The 13489-nt window shown below is 41.3% G+C and overlaps 2 protein-coding genes across 2 annotated transcripts; one reads left to right on the top strand and one right to left on the bottom strand.

The window, feature by feature from the left end:
• Nucleotides 1–4748: 4748 nt before the first annotated feature.
• On the top strand, nucleotides 4749–5769 carry LOC133923473 (protein CYSTEINE-RICH TRANSMEMBRANE MODULE 7-like). The gene is made up of 3 exons (XM_062368765.1): nucleotides 4749–4809; nucleotides 5199–5388; nucleotides 5502–5769. Exons 1-3 carry the CDS (start codon nucleotides 4764–4766, stop codon nucleotides 5548–5550), a joined length of 285 nt encoding a protein of 94 aa, XP_062224749.1. The 5' UTR covers nucleotides 4749–4763; the 3' UTR covers nucleotides 5551–5769.
• A 2801-nt stretch (nucleotides 5770–8570) lies between these two features.
• Nucleotides 8571–12689, bottom strand: LOC133924134 (transport inhibitor response 1-like protein Os04g0395600). The gene is made up of 5 exons (XM_062369536.1): nucleotides 12323–12689; nucleotides 11336–12230; nucleotides 10191–10686; nucleotides 9281–10108; nucleotides 8571–8694 (listed from the first exon to the last, which is right to left on the bottom strand). The coding sequence occupies exons 2-4, from the start codon at nucleotides 11785–11787 to the stop codon at nucleotides 9320–9322; spliced, it is 1737 nt and encodes a 578-aa protein (XP_062225520.1). The 5' UTR covers nucleotides 11788–12230; nucleotides 12323–12689; the 3' UTR covers nucleotides 8571–8694; nucleotides 9281–9319.
• Between the last annotated feature and the right edge of the window lie 800 nt (nucleotides 12690–13489).

The following is a 13489-nucleotide window of genomic DNA, read 5'->3' as shown; positions in this document are numbered from 1 at the left end:
ACCCCCTCTGAGCTATTATGGACCTGATTGACATGGTTTGATAATATTAATGGTTTACAAATGTAATTTTAGAGTTTGTGTACCTAAATAACATATCAGGACAAGTTCGAGGGCCGCCAGTGTATTTACCAAAAAAATTATATAGATCTGATTGTAACTTACTGTTTTTCACCTAAACATATATATATATATATATGTATATATATATATATATGTATATATATATATATATATATAACTTTTGAAAAGGATGAGAAACTTGGTGTTGCACAGGAAAACAAGCAGGATGGAGGGCGAAATTCTTGATATCAATTTCATGGTTGCGCGGTGGCGTGGATGTAGAATCGTGTTTTCTGCAACTTATTATTGGCTTGCTGTTCTGAACAAGTGAGTGCTCATAACAGAGCAACTGGATCGATCATCATCGGTTGCTTCATCACTTGACATACGGATTGGATCGGCTACGCATTGTCGTTCTTACGGTTCTCTTTGAGTTACCGTAGTAATTAGGACTCTTTTTTTCTGAAACAAATGTTTTAAATAGAGAATTATAAGAAAATATCATATCACCTTTTTAAGATCATTTTCTCTTGCTGCCTTCCTCCACATTGCTACCATCATTTTTACGTTTGTATCAATGGGTTTTACAAACAGGACATTGATTCAGGTCTGTATATTCTCCATAAAACATGACACAATTCTCTTTACATGCATGTATTTTTTCTACCTCCAATCTTAAAGGATAAATTATCTTCTTTGCGTCGTAGACAGTCCTGCACCTTATTCTCATCTGGTAGCATGTCCCTTAGCAGATGCGATAATACTTTGAAACTCTTATCAGACCAACGATGAGTTGCCTTCAATTACATAAGTGTAAGCACCGCAAACAACAACGTGTATTTCTCCTTACAATTAGGATAAAATAGTGTCTTCGAGTCTCGCACCAGTTCCTAGAATTTGGCAAATACACCATCACTATACTTGTCATGCCCATCGGCATCGCACACCATTTGGTCCATATTCTCCATAAAATCCGCGTAGTCATCATTGAATCCTAATATATCTGCGTCGCTGAGATAATCATCCATATCATCGGCTAGTAAGAGTCCTTGATCCATACTACCGTCTAGGAAGACATGATTCATTTTCCCTTCGTTAAGGCCTTCCTCGCTGTGTTTTTTTCAAATGTGATATCTCTCTTTGAATCCATACCTTAACAAGTGATCATAGACATTGTCAGGTTTTGGAAACTTCTTCTCATTCTTGCCATCACAGCATAAACACCACATTGTCGTTTTACCCCGGCCTTCCATATCCGCCACCGCAACACTCATGAAAGACTTCACCCCGCTCATGTACTCGTTACAAGTACGGCAATCAATTTACATCCAACTTCGGTCCACCATCTATAAATTAAAAAAATATTCATTCTTAATAGAAACGACAGAGTAGCTAGAATAAGTATAAAAATTCTAACTCAATTTAACTAAATTAAGTATGTGTACTGTTCTAGTGATATTTAAGATAACAATTAACATCTAAATACATGTTATCTATGGCGAAGTATCCTAGCTAATTTCTAATAGGTAAAGTTAGGTCATATTATCATTCGAGGATATATGACTCGAGTAGATTTTCATGCTCTTATATGGTTCTAGAGAAAATTTTAGCAGTACCTTCCTGTTGTTCTTCAAATACACGTCTTGACAACGAGTTGAGAGGATGTATATCCAGAGAACAACAGGAAGACGCCACCGAAATTCTCTCTAGAACCATACAGGAGTACAGAAACCTACTACTCGGACTACAAATCCTCAAACTATTCAAAGTACGTAGACAATTTGGGAGCATCTTCTTATAAATATGACGAATTACTAAGTTATATTTATAATTAAATACTCCCAAATAGGAGACGTAGGTTACGCATGTACAACTAAGGGGGACAATCCACATATATCAAGGTCAGGAGAATGAGCAAAATTAATGATTCCAAGTACTAAAGTCTTAGAATCCATCATACATATATGAGCAAGAGGAGGAAGAGAGGGGGAGGCAAACCTTCTAAGTCCAGGGACAATCCCAACTTCAAATCACTGAGATTTAATTGGCCTTAACAGAATCGTCAAAAAAATCACCCCTTTGTTAAGCAGCCAGCGGACAGACAGTGTCTAGTTGAGCTGCTCGGCGCAGAAAATAACAGTAAACATTAATAATTAGTGACGGGTTAGAAAATACACGTCACTAATGATTTAACATTAGTAACGGGTCATAAGTACACCATCACTAATGATTTCATATTAGTGACGGATTGTAAGAAAACCTATCACTAATGACTTTTACAAGAAGAGATCGACTTTCAGAATTGAGGGATGTATGTAAACAGAGAAAACTTCAACATATCTCATTCAACAAAATAGAACAAAATAGAACTTTGATGTACGACATCCTAAAGCAATGTCAGGATTTTAGCAACCGTCTTTATATTCAAGAACACAGATATACATCCAGAGACTTCAATTTAGCTCAAGTTAGTCATATAATATAGTTCTGCATACATTACATACTTATCCAAATATCCATACATCATTAAACTTGAGCATTTGCCGAAGCACGTAACCTGAGATATTTATATAGTTGAAATATAAATATTGTATCATAGTACTTCATCGATATACATTAGCGTATGAATTAATGCACTCTCTTTAGCTTGATATGGATGATCCGATGCTTTACCATATATAGTAAACAATATCTTATTAGCTGGTTCATTTCCTCTTAAATAAAACCTTATATCAACCTGGAAGTTGCCTTCAGCAGTGAAGTCCACTCTAGGACCATAAAAGCTTAACGCAAGATGCTCCATGACTTGATCTAAGGTAGCATGAAAGCTAATTGATGCAAATGTGTCATAAAAAATATCCTAAAAAACAAAGAAAAAAATTATAAAAATAATACACGCTAACAGTCATGTATATCAAAACAATCGGATTATATATTATTTTACCATATCATATTCATTAAACTGAGCAACTTCTCATTGATTGAAGCCAAATCTTCTTCGCCCTCCTCAAGAACTTGTATTCCAAAATAGTTGTAGTAAGGTAAAAACAACGCATGCTCCTCAAGCACTTTTAGCTACCCTTCCACGGCGGTTTTTTGGCATGCAACACAATCGATGATGCATTGCCACATGTCTTAATAGTGATATTCTCACTACTTTCTCCCTTTGAATGTATGTCAAAAGAGATAAATAGCTCTACAAAATTCCTTCCATCTACCGTGGATTGCACCAAAGGTACAATACCACATATCGTAAGGATTACCTCTTTGAGTAATACGATCAGTTCCAACACCTAAATGATAGGATGATATGAATTGAGCCTAATGTACTACAAACTCAATTAAATTGTTATGTCCTAATGAGTGTTATTATGATCCTAACAATGAGGGAGAAAAAAGGAAAGAGGTTGCTCGGGCTCGATCCTAGCAACCATGGGGTCGTCACCGAGGACGCTGTCGGTGGGCGAACGCCTGGAGGGTAGTGGATGCCTGGTATGCGAGCCGATGGAGGAGTCGTCAGGATCCATCCAAGGCCGCCATGGCCACGCTCCCCCCCCCCCACCTTGATCCATCGCCCTAACCCTAGCAGGTAGAAGGGGGCGGCGGCGTCAAGCTGTGGTGGAGGCAGGAGGATGGAGGTAGCGTCGGGCGGCGTGATGCTAACGGTGGCAGCATCAGGAGGAAGAGGTGAGCGGAGATGAGAGTGGTCGAGAGAGAGAAATGAGCGGATAAGAGTGGTTGAGCAACAGATGGTTGACGCAGAAATTAGTGACGGGTGATAAGGACACCTGTCACTAATGAGTTAATAATTAGTGACGAGTAAAAACTATGACCCATCACTAATTATTTTAATATTAATGACGGGTCTCATAACAATCCGTCACTAATGAGTAGGCTATATTTAGTGACGTGTGCTCTATCTACCCGTCACTAATGACTACGATTACTAGTGACAGACTTTTTACCCATCACTACTATCTTTAGTGAGATCGTTCACTCGCCGTCACTAACGTACCCTCATTAGTGACGGATCTTAGTCGGGTTCTAGACCGAGCCATATATTAGTGACGGGTCGGCACTGAACCCGTCACTAATAGTGCATTAGTGACGCGTATTATAGAGCCATCACTAATGACGTGTCTACTTTGGTAGCTTCTTACGTAATGAAGTTTTGGTTTCTTAGGCGCTAAGTCTCAGTTGTTTAGATGCATATCTTCTGGACATCTGTATATACAAAATTCAGATGTCATCACATGTGTAAGTTATGCTTCCACAAATCCTGCCTTGTACAATAGAGAACCAACTTGTGTTGTTGTCTCCTACATGTCAGCTTTTCATTTCCCAGATCCAGTATATATAGTGCAGGTGTTATCGTGTGCTTTCTTCTGGAAAAATAAACAAAACCAGAATTAGAAAATGGAGAAAAGGCTATATATTTCTCATCAAAATGTGAACTTCGGCGTTATGGATAGGCACAAGAGGTGCCGACGTACCATGAGGAGGATCCAAGCAATGCGGCTACCTGATGTCATTGTCCCAACACAAGCACCGAGAACCGACCCTGGTTTCTTGTCTTCCTGCATGAATCTGCCACGATAAACACACACACACAGAGTCAGCAAAAAAAAATACACACACGGAGAGAGAGAGAGAGAGAGAGAGAGAGAGAGAGAGAGAGAGAGAGAGAGAGAGAGAGAGAGATCATGAAGCACAGCATGCAAGGCTCAAGGGACTCGTACGCGCCACAAGGCAAGATTGCTCCTCCTGTGATCACTCCATGCATGATTCATGTATTCTTGCAAACTGTTCTAGCTAGCTACTTGGCAACCTAGCTTCTATTCTTCTTGTTTTTCTTTTTTTTCTCTGAGAAACCGTAGTCCTTGTAAAATCAGGCAAGAGTTCATAGCTCAGCTAGCAGAGTTGGTGTGCATGAACAGGTTTGATCATGTTTAATTTCGTGAATGCTTAGTTGGAGTCATTTAAATTTCTCAGCTAGATTTGGATCCCCTGCGATCTGGATCCAAACAGGCCCTTACTCTGAAACTTAGCTGCTTCAGCCTTCAATCAGCCACCTTAATGACTGTTGGTCCTGTTCCAGAGTGAGATTTCCCCTTGCTAATTTGGCCCGGTTTCTTCAGTGCACAGCTTGTACCCGCACCCTCAGCCCAGGGTGTATCCACCACCACCGAATCCGCAGGGCTACCAGACATACCTGGGTGAAGACAACTCTTCTTACGGCTGGTCGGAGCAGCAGACAGCTCCGTCTCAAGGGCCTTTCCTCTACGGTTACCAGGATGATGCCGACTGCGTCACCTTCCTCAGAGGATGGTATGTCTCCGTTCTTCTCTGCGTCGATGCCGATCTTATTCTCAATTCATGGTCCTAGAAAAAGACAGTGTGAGCAAAGATCATATTTTGACTGAACGTGGCTTGTGCTGCAGTTTTGCTGGGCTGTGCTGCTGCTGCTTGCTGGGGCAGTGCTGCCTCTGATGTTGGTCAAGAGGCCGAGCAAGCCATCCTTCGCTAGCTGCTCCTCTGATGTGCTGTTGGTAACCTATGCATGTAAGCCGATCCAATCCGCATGTCAAGTGATGAAGCAGCTGACGATGATCGAACCAGTTGCTCTGTTGTCAGCACTCTGAAATTAACTTGTTCAGAACCGCAAGCCAATAATAAGTTGCAGAAAACACGATTCTGTATCCACGCCACCGCGCAACCATGAAATTGATATAAAGAATTTCGCCCTCCATCCTGCTTGTTTTCGTGTGCAACACCAAGTTCCTCATCCTTTATATATATACACACACATTGTATACCTATTATGTACCTAGATATACTATAGTTCACTATTGCGTCACCCCGCAATTACGTTTCAAAAATCAGTATAGTTACGACTCACAAGATAGCTCAGTTACTATAAACATATATGGTCATAACTGGATACCTTATCTAGTCGAAATTGTGTATTTTTTTTATCATGTGATCGTAACTGGATCACATCTGCGCGCACACCCAGTTACGATCCAAAAAGCAATATAGTTGCTATTGTAACAGTTACGATCCAAAAAGCAGTATAGTTGCTATCGTAACTGATTTTTTTGGTTATGTGAACGTAACTCAACTATCTGTGCTGTCGTAACTGACTATTTTTTTATTCGTAACTGGGGGTGGCGCAGCAGTAAACTACAATGCTTCTCGTAATTATACGCTTTTTATCATGTGATCGTAACTCACCTATATATACCGTCATAACTGACTAGTTTCTTAGTCGTAACTAGGGTGGTACGAAAGTGGCTGCAGCAATTGAGGATGGTGCAACATAGTTCACTGTTGCACCTAGACGCAGAATAGCCAAGTTGTAATTGGGAGGTGGCGCAACAGTAAATTACAGTGCGACTAAGCACATTATATATATATATATATATATATATATATATATATATATATATATGTGTGTGTGTGTGTGTGTGTGACAATGAGTTACAACCAGACGTATATAAAAAAAAATTAGGTAAATACACTGGCAGTCCTCGAACTTATTCTGATGTGTCATTTAGGTTCAAACTTTGAAAATGCATTTTTAGATCATTAATATTGTTAAACCATATCAATCAGATACAAATTGGTTCAAATGGGGTTTTGACGTTGACGTGGCATGCCACATGGTACCTACGTGGCATAGGCGGCTGACGTGGCATGCTATGTGGTGCCTGCGTGGCAAATGTGGTACAGAAAAAATTAAGAAAAATTAAGAAAAACTAAAAATTAGAAAAAAAAATCAGAAAAATCAGATTTTTAAAAAATCGAAAATAATAGAAAATTAAAAACTAATTAGAAAATTAAAAAAAATCAAGATGCAAGAATGTCTTATGACCACATTCAACACCCTATTCTATAATACATTTTACTTTTAGGAAGGAATTAGAATATAAAGGACTAACGAGTAAGTCTATTGCTAATCGGCACTGTAACGTAATATATTACTAGACCACATGCAACACGTCCTAGATGCTAACAGGCAGTTTATTGCTTGAATATGGAGTAGGAGTGGCGCGACCGAGGGCGAGAGGACGGCAGGAGCAGGAGCGGGAGCAAGAAATTTGGCACATGATTATGTCGGGCTATTTTCGGTAGAAAGACAAATTACGAACGTAGCCCTGAGTGCCATGGTGGGTAATTTTTAAAAAAAATATCACAATTACCAAAATATCCAATTAGGTTGATCAACGGATTATGTTTATAATACCTCTCACCTCTATGTAGTATAGATCACCGTAAAAGAGCTCTATTTTTTTCATTCATCTTTCCTTTATGCATAACCAGTGCCAACAGTTAATGGATTACTTTCTCATTCTTGTTCTATTTAGAGTAAAATAGACTCATTCGTTGTATATGGTCTAGTGACATATTGCACTATACTGCCTATTAGCAATAAACTCACTCATTGGTGTTTCTTATTCTTATTCGTTCCTAAAAGTAAAATATGTTATAAAATAGGATGTATTGCATGTGGTCTAGTGACATATTCATGCATCCTAATTTTGTTATAATTTCTTCTAATTATTTTTTATTTAAAAAACTGATTTTTTTTTCTTAATTTTCCTGATTTTTTTTCTTTTTCATGATTTTTTTATTTTCATTTTTTCTATTTTCAGATTTTCTTAATTTCTTTGATTTTGCTATTTTTTTCTAATTTTTTAGTACCGTCTTTACCACGCAGGAACCATGTGACATACCACATCAGCGTCAAAACCCACTAGAGTCAGTGTAGATCTGATTAATACGGTTTGATAACATTAATAGTCTAAAAATATATTTTTAAAATTTATAGACCTAAATGACATATCATGGACTACCAGTACATTTAATTCATTTATTTTCTAAAATGAACCTAACTGGGCCTTCATTCGCTGCCTGCCCTCGGTTGTAAACGTCCCTTAACAATTTTTTGATATAAACTGTCAAACCTCACTGTAGCAGGGAAAAATTTGGGCCACCAACAAACCTATGACGCACAACCCGTGTGGGCCGTGGTCTTGGGAACAAGATTCTGAACTTGTTTTTCTTACGTCCAGCCAAGTGAAATATTGAGGCTGTAGCAGTGGCGCGAGAAATTGAGCATTACTTTAAAATGCACCAGCAAAGGTGTCTTCAAGCTCAGTGACAAACACGACAAAAAACTGGCGGTAAGGCACCAACAAATCAAAACCATAGAATAATAGAATAGAATGCCGCTGATAAACCGCAAATTAATTATTCCACAGACTGCATTCACAGGAGCAAGAAACAAATGGTCGTTCCTGGAATGTCCTGTCCCGATCATTCAGGCTGAAACAAACGCTACAACAACAGCGGCAACGCAGTCCACTGTGCCAATGTCAAAAGCAAATGGAGACGGGGTACACTACATGGTACAGAGGGAGAAAGGGGGAAAAAGGTGGTCCTCTCGAGTGAGAATGCACAGGACGATAAAGGGCGCCGCAGTGGCCATATGACCAAACACCAAAAGGGTACAGGGAATTATGATGGATCCTGGCCAAGTTGCTCCAAGATAAGGACACACCGGTGTGGCTTTTCCTGACCCCTGCAAAGGGGGAGCTGACACCTCAAGAACTTACCACTGTTGCCGTCCATCTGTAAGAGCAATCGAGTAGGGAGTGAGAAGACAGAGTTAGACATATCAGATGCTCTGCTGCTCCATACTCGCAATGGAATATGAATGATAATACAGGTTGACGGAAATTAGCTCTATTGAGTGGCTACAAATCATCTACCGAGGAAGAGACAAAAAGAGCAGCTAAAGATTTGGCGGAATAAAGGTGATTCAAGTACCATCCAGTTCAATCTTTACAGAAAAAAAATAAGACCACTTTAATTTAATGATGATAGCAGAAGCTTCTTCATGCAGCATTTCAAATCTTGATTATAGACCCATCTGATCTAATGCATGTACAAACTAGGAAACAAGTAACTCATCAGCTTCTGAATGTAATATTTATGCTGATGTAATGAGCTACGAGAGCCTAAAGAAACTAGTTTGCATGTTGTGGAGCATACAGTATACATTTAAAAGATGCAGTATTCAACAGAGCTACTAAGCATGAAAATTAAGTTCAAACAGTAGATGTAAACTAGTACTGGGCTAGTAGAGTAGCAGACAAATTATCCAACAGACAAGACATTTCCAAATGAAAGAAGATAGATCTGGAAAAAGGATCACCTTTTAGAGTGAAAAGATACCAGGCTACTGTCAGCTAGCCTATAGGATTTTAACAAAATTTGGTGCATCATCCCTCGCTCCAGCAGTTGTGCGGTAAACATATAACTTCTCCACTTTAGAGAGATTAGAGAGATCTCCATGGTTTTCCTCCATTTCACTGCTTCCATCTAGCTCATTCATGATCTCCACATTGAGCATCGGCATCTTCGACGCAAGGACTTGGCACCCCTTCAATGTGACATTGCATGATGACATCCAAAGGGATCGCATTGTCTCATAATTGGCAACATTCCCCAAGAGTGCAACATCACCAAATGGACTGTCTCTAATCTCCAACTTCCTTAGATTCTTGCATCCGTTCATAACATGCATCATCCCCTTATCACTATCTCCAGCAAATGCTATAGAAAGCATCTCAAGGTGTTTTGCATACTTTCCAATATACATGAAAACCTTGTCAGTGAGAAGACCCGATATAGACAGTCGTCTTAACCCCTTGCTTTCACGAACAATTGCACCAAAGCCTTCATCTAATGGCTGGTTTGTCATGGCGTCTGGCTTCTTTGGCTCAAGAATACAGAGTCTAAATCGTATGAAATTTGGACAGTTCTTAGATATAGTAATTAGTGCATCATTGGTCATCTGGTGACAGAAATACAGCAAAGAGCTCAGTTTTGGGCAGCCTGACGATATTGCAACAAGTCCCGTTTCTGTCACCGCAGAATAACCAGCAACATAAAAATCTGATGGGAACACCCTGAGTTCTTGTAGATCTTTGCAACTGGAAGCCACCACTTGCAAACCCTTATCCGAGATGCAATCCAGGACCTGTAGAGACTCAAATTCTTTAGTCGCTTTCTCCTATAAAGTACAAAAATAATAAAACCAAAGCAAATGGAAGGGAACTCACCCAAAGACGCTGGAGTTTCGCACAGCGGCTGATCATTTTAGTGAGATCAGAAGCATCCAGTGTGGGAGTATAGCTCAGGTTTAGTCCCGTTAGTTGATGACAGAGGGGATAGATAAACGGAACACAAACAGGAGAAGCATCCCAAAATCCTGATAAACTCCTCAACATTTTGCATTTCTCCAGAGCATTAGTCAGCCTGAAGTATGATTCAATTTGGAACTCATCCGTCAAATTCCCTGTCCCCAAGTCCTGCAAATTAGGGGTGCGTACTAATATCTTTGACAGTGTATCTACTGATACAGATCGATTCAACCTCAAGCTGCGTAAGTTCGGAGACCTAGCAACAAGTCTCTCCAATGAACCAGAATTCACCTCCCCTTTGATGCAGGCAAAATTCAAGGAAACAAGTGAAGTGCAAGAATCAGGGAAGCAGGAGAGCCACCTAGGCCCACGGTCCTCCACGTCATTTTCCTGCAAATCTAACTCCCTCAGGAGCCTAGACAACAGATAGAAGGAAGAAAACAAAGTCAAAAGATTAACCATAAAATACCATGTATCAAGAAAAACGTAATGCTCTTCAGTTAAATCAATCAACTACTACTACTACTAATAATAATAATAATAATTTGTTGTATAAGTGTAAGAGAACTCGCATCTGGTGCTAGAAAGTAGTTGTATGCAACATGGCCATGACAAACCTAGTTAACTGTGTTCACAATGACAAAAAACTATACCAATTCATCAGGCTGAATAACAATTACAGAAGCCATCCAGTAATAAACATCTAAATGGCAAATGCACGAACAGAATAATCAAACACCACATGATTTAACTGGTTTGTCACAGTTCAGCCCCTTAAGGAAGGCACTAATATTCTGTGATTTGTGACAATATGTATCAGAAGGGTATATGAATTGAACAGTAGTTCCCTGAATGAAAATTCATTTGAAAGATAAGCTAAAAAATCACAAGTAATGGCGCCTAAGCCAGAAGCATCATAGCTAATAGAAGAAAGCACCAAAGAAGTTATAATTCAAATTCACACTATGGTAAATCCTGACACAAAGAAGTACTTGCAGACTGTATTACCAAATCATGAAAAAATGGCGTTCTTAATGAACTGAAATCTTTTAAGGAGAACTCACTTGCAGTGACTCGCAATAGCTGCTAGCCCATCAGTGCTAAACCCCTCACAGCTAATAAGGACAAGGACCTTGAATCTCGGGAAGGACCGAGCTAGCAGCTCAAGGCTCTCATCTGACACCACCATTCGCTTCATCCGCAGCTCCTCAAGACCCACGCAGCCCCTGGCTGCCGCCTCAATCCACGGCCCTGCATAGCCACCCCAATCAGGCGGCACGAGGTTGAAGTCCGCAAAGTGCGGTTTCCCCTTCACTGTCAAGGCCCGCACATTGGGGAACCGCAGCACTACATGCTCGGGGCGCACCGCATAGCAGTTCCCCACAAAGACAGCGCGACGGCTCAACCTCTCGATCTGATACCAAACCTTGCACACTAGGGAGACTGTGTTCCGGTCACTATGCGATGGCAAGAAGCTGAATATGTGCTCCACCACCTCCTCAGGGAAGTAGGTCATGGTGCCTTCCCCCAACAGCACCTTATTACCAGGGCCACAGGAACTGGATCTGATCCCTTCCAGCCTCCAGGTTATTCAAGAAAGGCCAAGAAATCAACAACACAGGAATGTGATCTGCTTCCTTCTGGCTTCCGGGTTACTCAACGCAGACCAAGTCACAAGTGTCTCCTGGGCACATCGCCTCCTGCTAAATTTCTAGAACAAACACCAAGATGCAACTATTGGCAGTCAAACAGCAGAAAGCAAAGCCATTCACTCCATTCCGCCGGCCAGCAAGCAGGTCAACTGAAGAAGGGAACTCGATGGCTTTCAGATCTGCAACCGACGCTCCTTCCGACAGTTACCGCATCCGTCATCCATACCCGATTTGGGCATGAGAGGCCCAAGCTAATCAAAATGAGACCAAGACGGCGACCTATCGGCCCCGATCCCTCCACCAAAACCTGCAAAAGGTTAGCTACACTTCAGCTCCTGCCACATCCAGGCAACCGCGAGAAAAGAGGAAACAGACCCAGAAAAAAATGCAACAGCATACCTCGCTCAGATCCGCGGCGCCACACCGCCAGATCTAACCCATGAACACCTCGCAGCCTCCGTCTTCCTCCCCCACAAAACGCGCTAAAAGTCCCTCCTTTAGCAAGCAGAGATCACACGCCGCCGCGCTGCCCGGACCAAGAATCCACCCACCCACCCACCTCAAGGCGTCCACCGAAAAGGGAGCCGGCGGGAGGCGTCAGGAAAAGGGCGGTCCCGCGGAGGGGATACGACCTAAGCTAGCCGACGGGAACGGCGGTCGGGCGCGCGAGCGAGCGAGCGGCCGGAGCCGGAGGAGAGGAAGCTAGGGGGAGGGGAGAGGGAGACGAATCTGGAGGAGAGTGAGAGATGCTCCTTTCTCTTTCAGTGGGAGGGGAGGTGAACCGGTTAATAATAGGGGTTGAGCCGGTCGGCGGTCTGGTCGGACTGGGGGCGCGGACCGGGCGGCCGCATGTGTCCCTATCCACCGGTTCCGGATAAGATGTGAGGGTCTGCAATCGCTACGCGCACATGCGTGCAGCCCCGGCTGTGGAGGTCCGCGTTCCCCTGCGTGGTCTTTCGGAGAAACCAACTCGGGAGCCTGTTTCTCTGCCATAACTGCAGGGGTTTGACATATTGCCGTTGACGCGTAGAGTTCATTGGGAGTTGACCTAAGTGTAAGTAATAATATATCATTGTACAGTTTGCTCAAACATCTCTCTTCCGAACTTGAGCTGAGATTTGTGCTCCAAAAAAGTTGAATAATAAAGTGTCTCGAATTTTATTTTACTTGTATGACTTTGGATATCACAGCACGATGAGAAGAAAACTACCGTGAATAGAAGGAAGTAAAAATGTTTGATACATCACTTGATTTCCAATGAAAAATGTTGTAATGCACTGAGTGACTCACGGGTTTTTCTTTTTTTGCATTTCTAGTTTAGGATCAATTTCGCATGCTACGGTTAAAATGAAACAAGCACTCAGTTCTGTTAGGGGTAATAAAATTTATACTGGTGGACAATATGAATTTTTTTTCAGATGTTTTCCTTTATTTCCTCCATATCAACGAACAACTCAAAACATCTCAACATTTTCAGAACAGATCCAAGTGAAATAGCAATAATTTAAAACACTTATTTTTCCCTTACACTATTTCAGAAACCCAATGTAGAGTCTCCTACGAAAT

Source organism: Phragmites australis, chromosome 7 (assembly GCF_958298935.1).
Source record: "Phragmites australis chromosome 7, lpPhrAust1.1, whole genome shotgun sequence".
Lineage (NCBI taxonomy): Eukaryota > Viridiplantae > Streptophyta > Magnoliopsida > Poales > Poaceae > Phragmites > Phragmites australis.
Note: the sequence above shows the minus strand (reverse complement) of the source record. Positions and strands in the feature narration are given on the sequence as shown.

Excerpts from the sequence above, each read along its gene's own strand:
- LOC133923473 (XM_062368765.1), top strand. The coding sequence starts at position 4,764 with ATGAAGCACAGCATGCAAGGCTCAAGGGACTCGTACGCGCCACAAG. Across the intron at positions 4,810-5,198 it reads GGACTCGTACGCGCCACAAG|TGCACAGCTTGTACCCGCAC; the intron begins GCAAGATTGCTC and ends CGGTTTCTTCAG. Across the intron at positions 5,389-5,501 it reads GTCACCTTCCTCAGAGGATG|TTTTGCTGGGCTGTGCTGCT; the intron begins GTATGTCTCCGT and ends CTTGTGCTGCAG.
- LOC133924134 (XM_062369536.1), bottom strand. The coding sequence starts at position 11,787 with ATGACCTACTTCCCTGAGGAGGTGGTGGAGCACATATTCAGCTTCTTG. Across the intron at positions 10,687-11,335 it reads GCTATTGCGAGTCACTGCAA|GCTCCTGAGGGAGTTAGATT; the intron begins GTGAGTTCTCCT and ends TCTGTTGTCTAG. Across the intron at positions 10,109-10,190 it reads CGAAACTCCAGCGTCTTTGG|GTCCTGGATTGCATCTCGGA; the intron begins GTGAGTTCCCTT and ends GAGTCTCTACAG.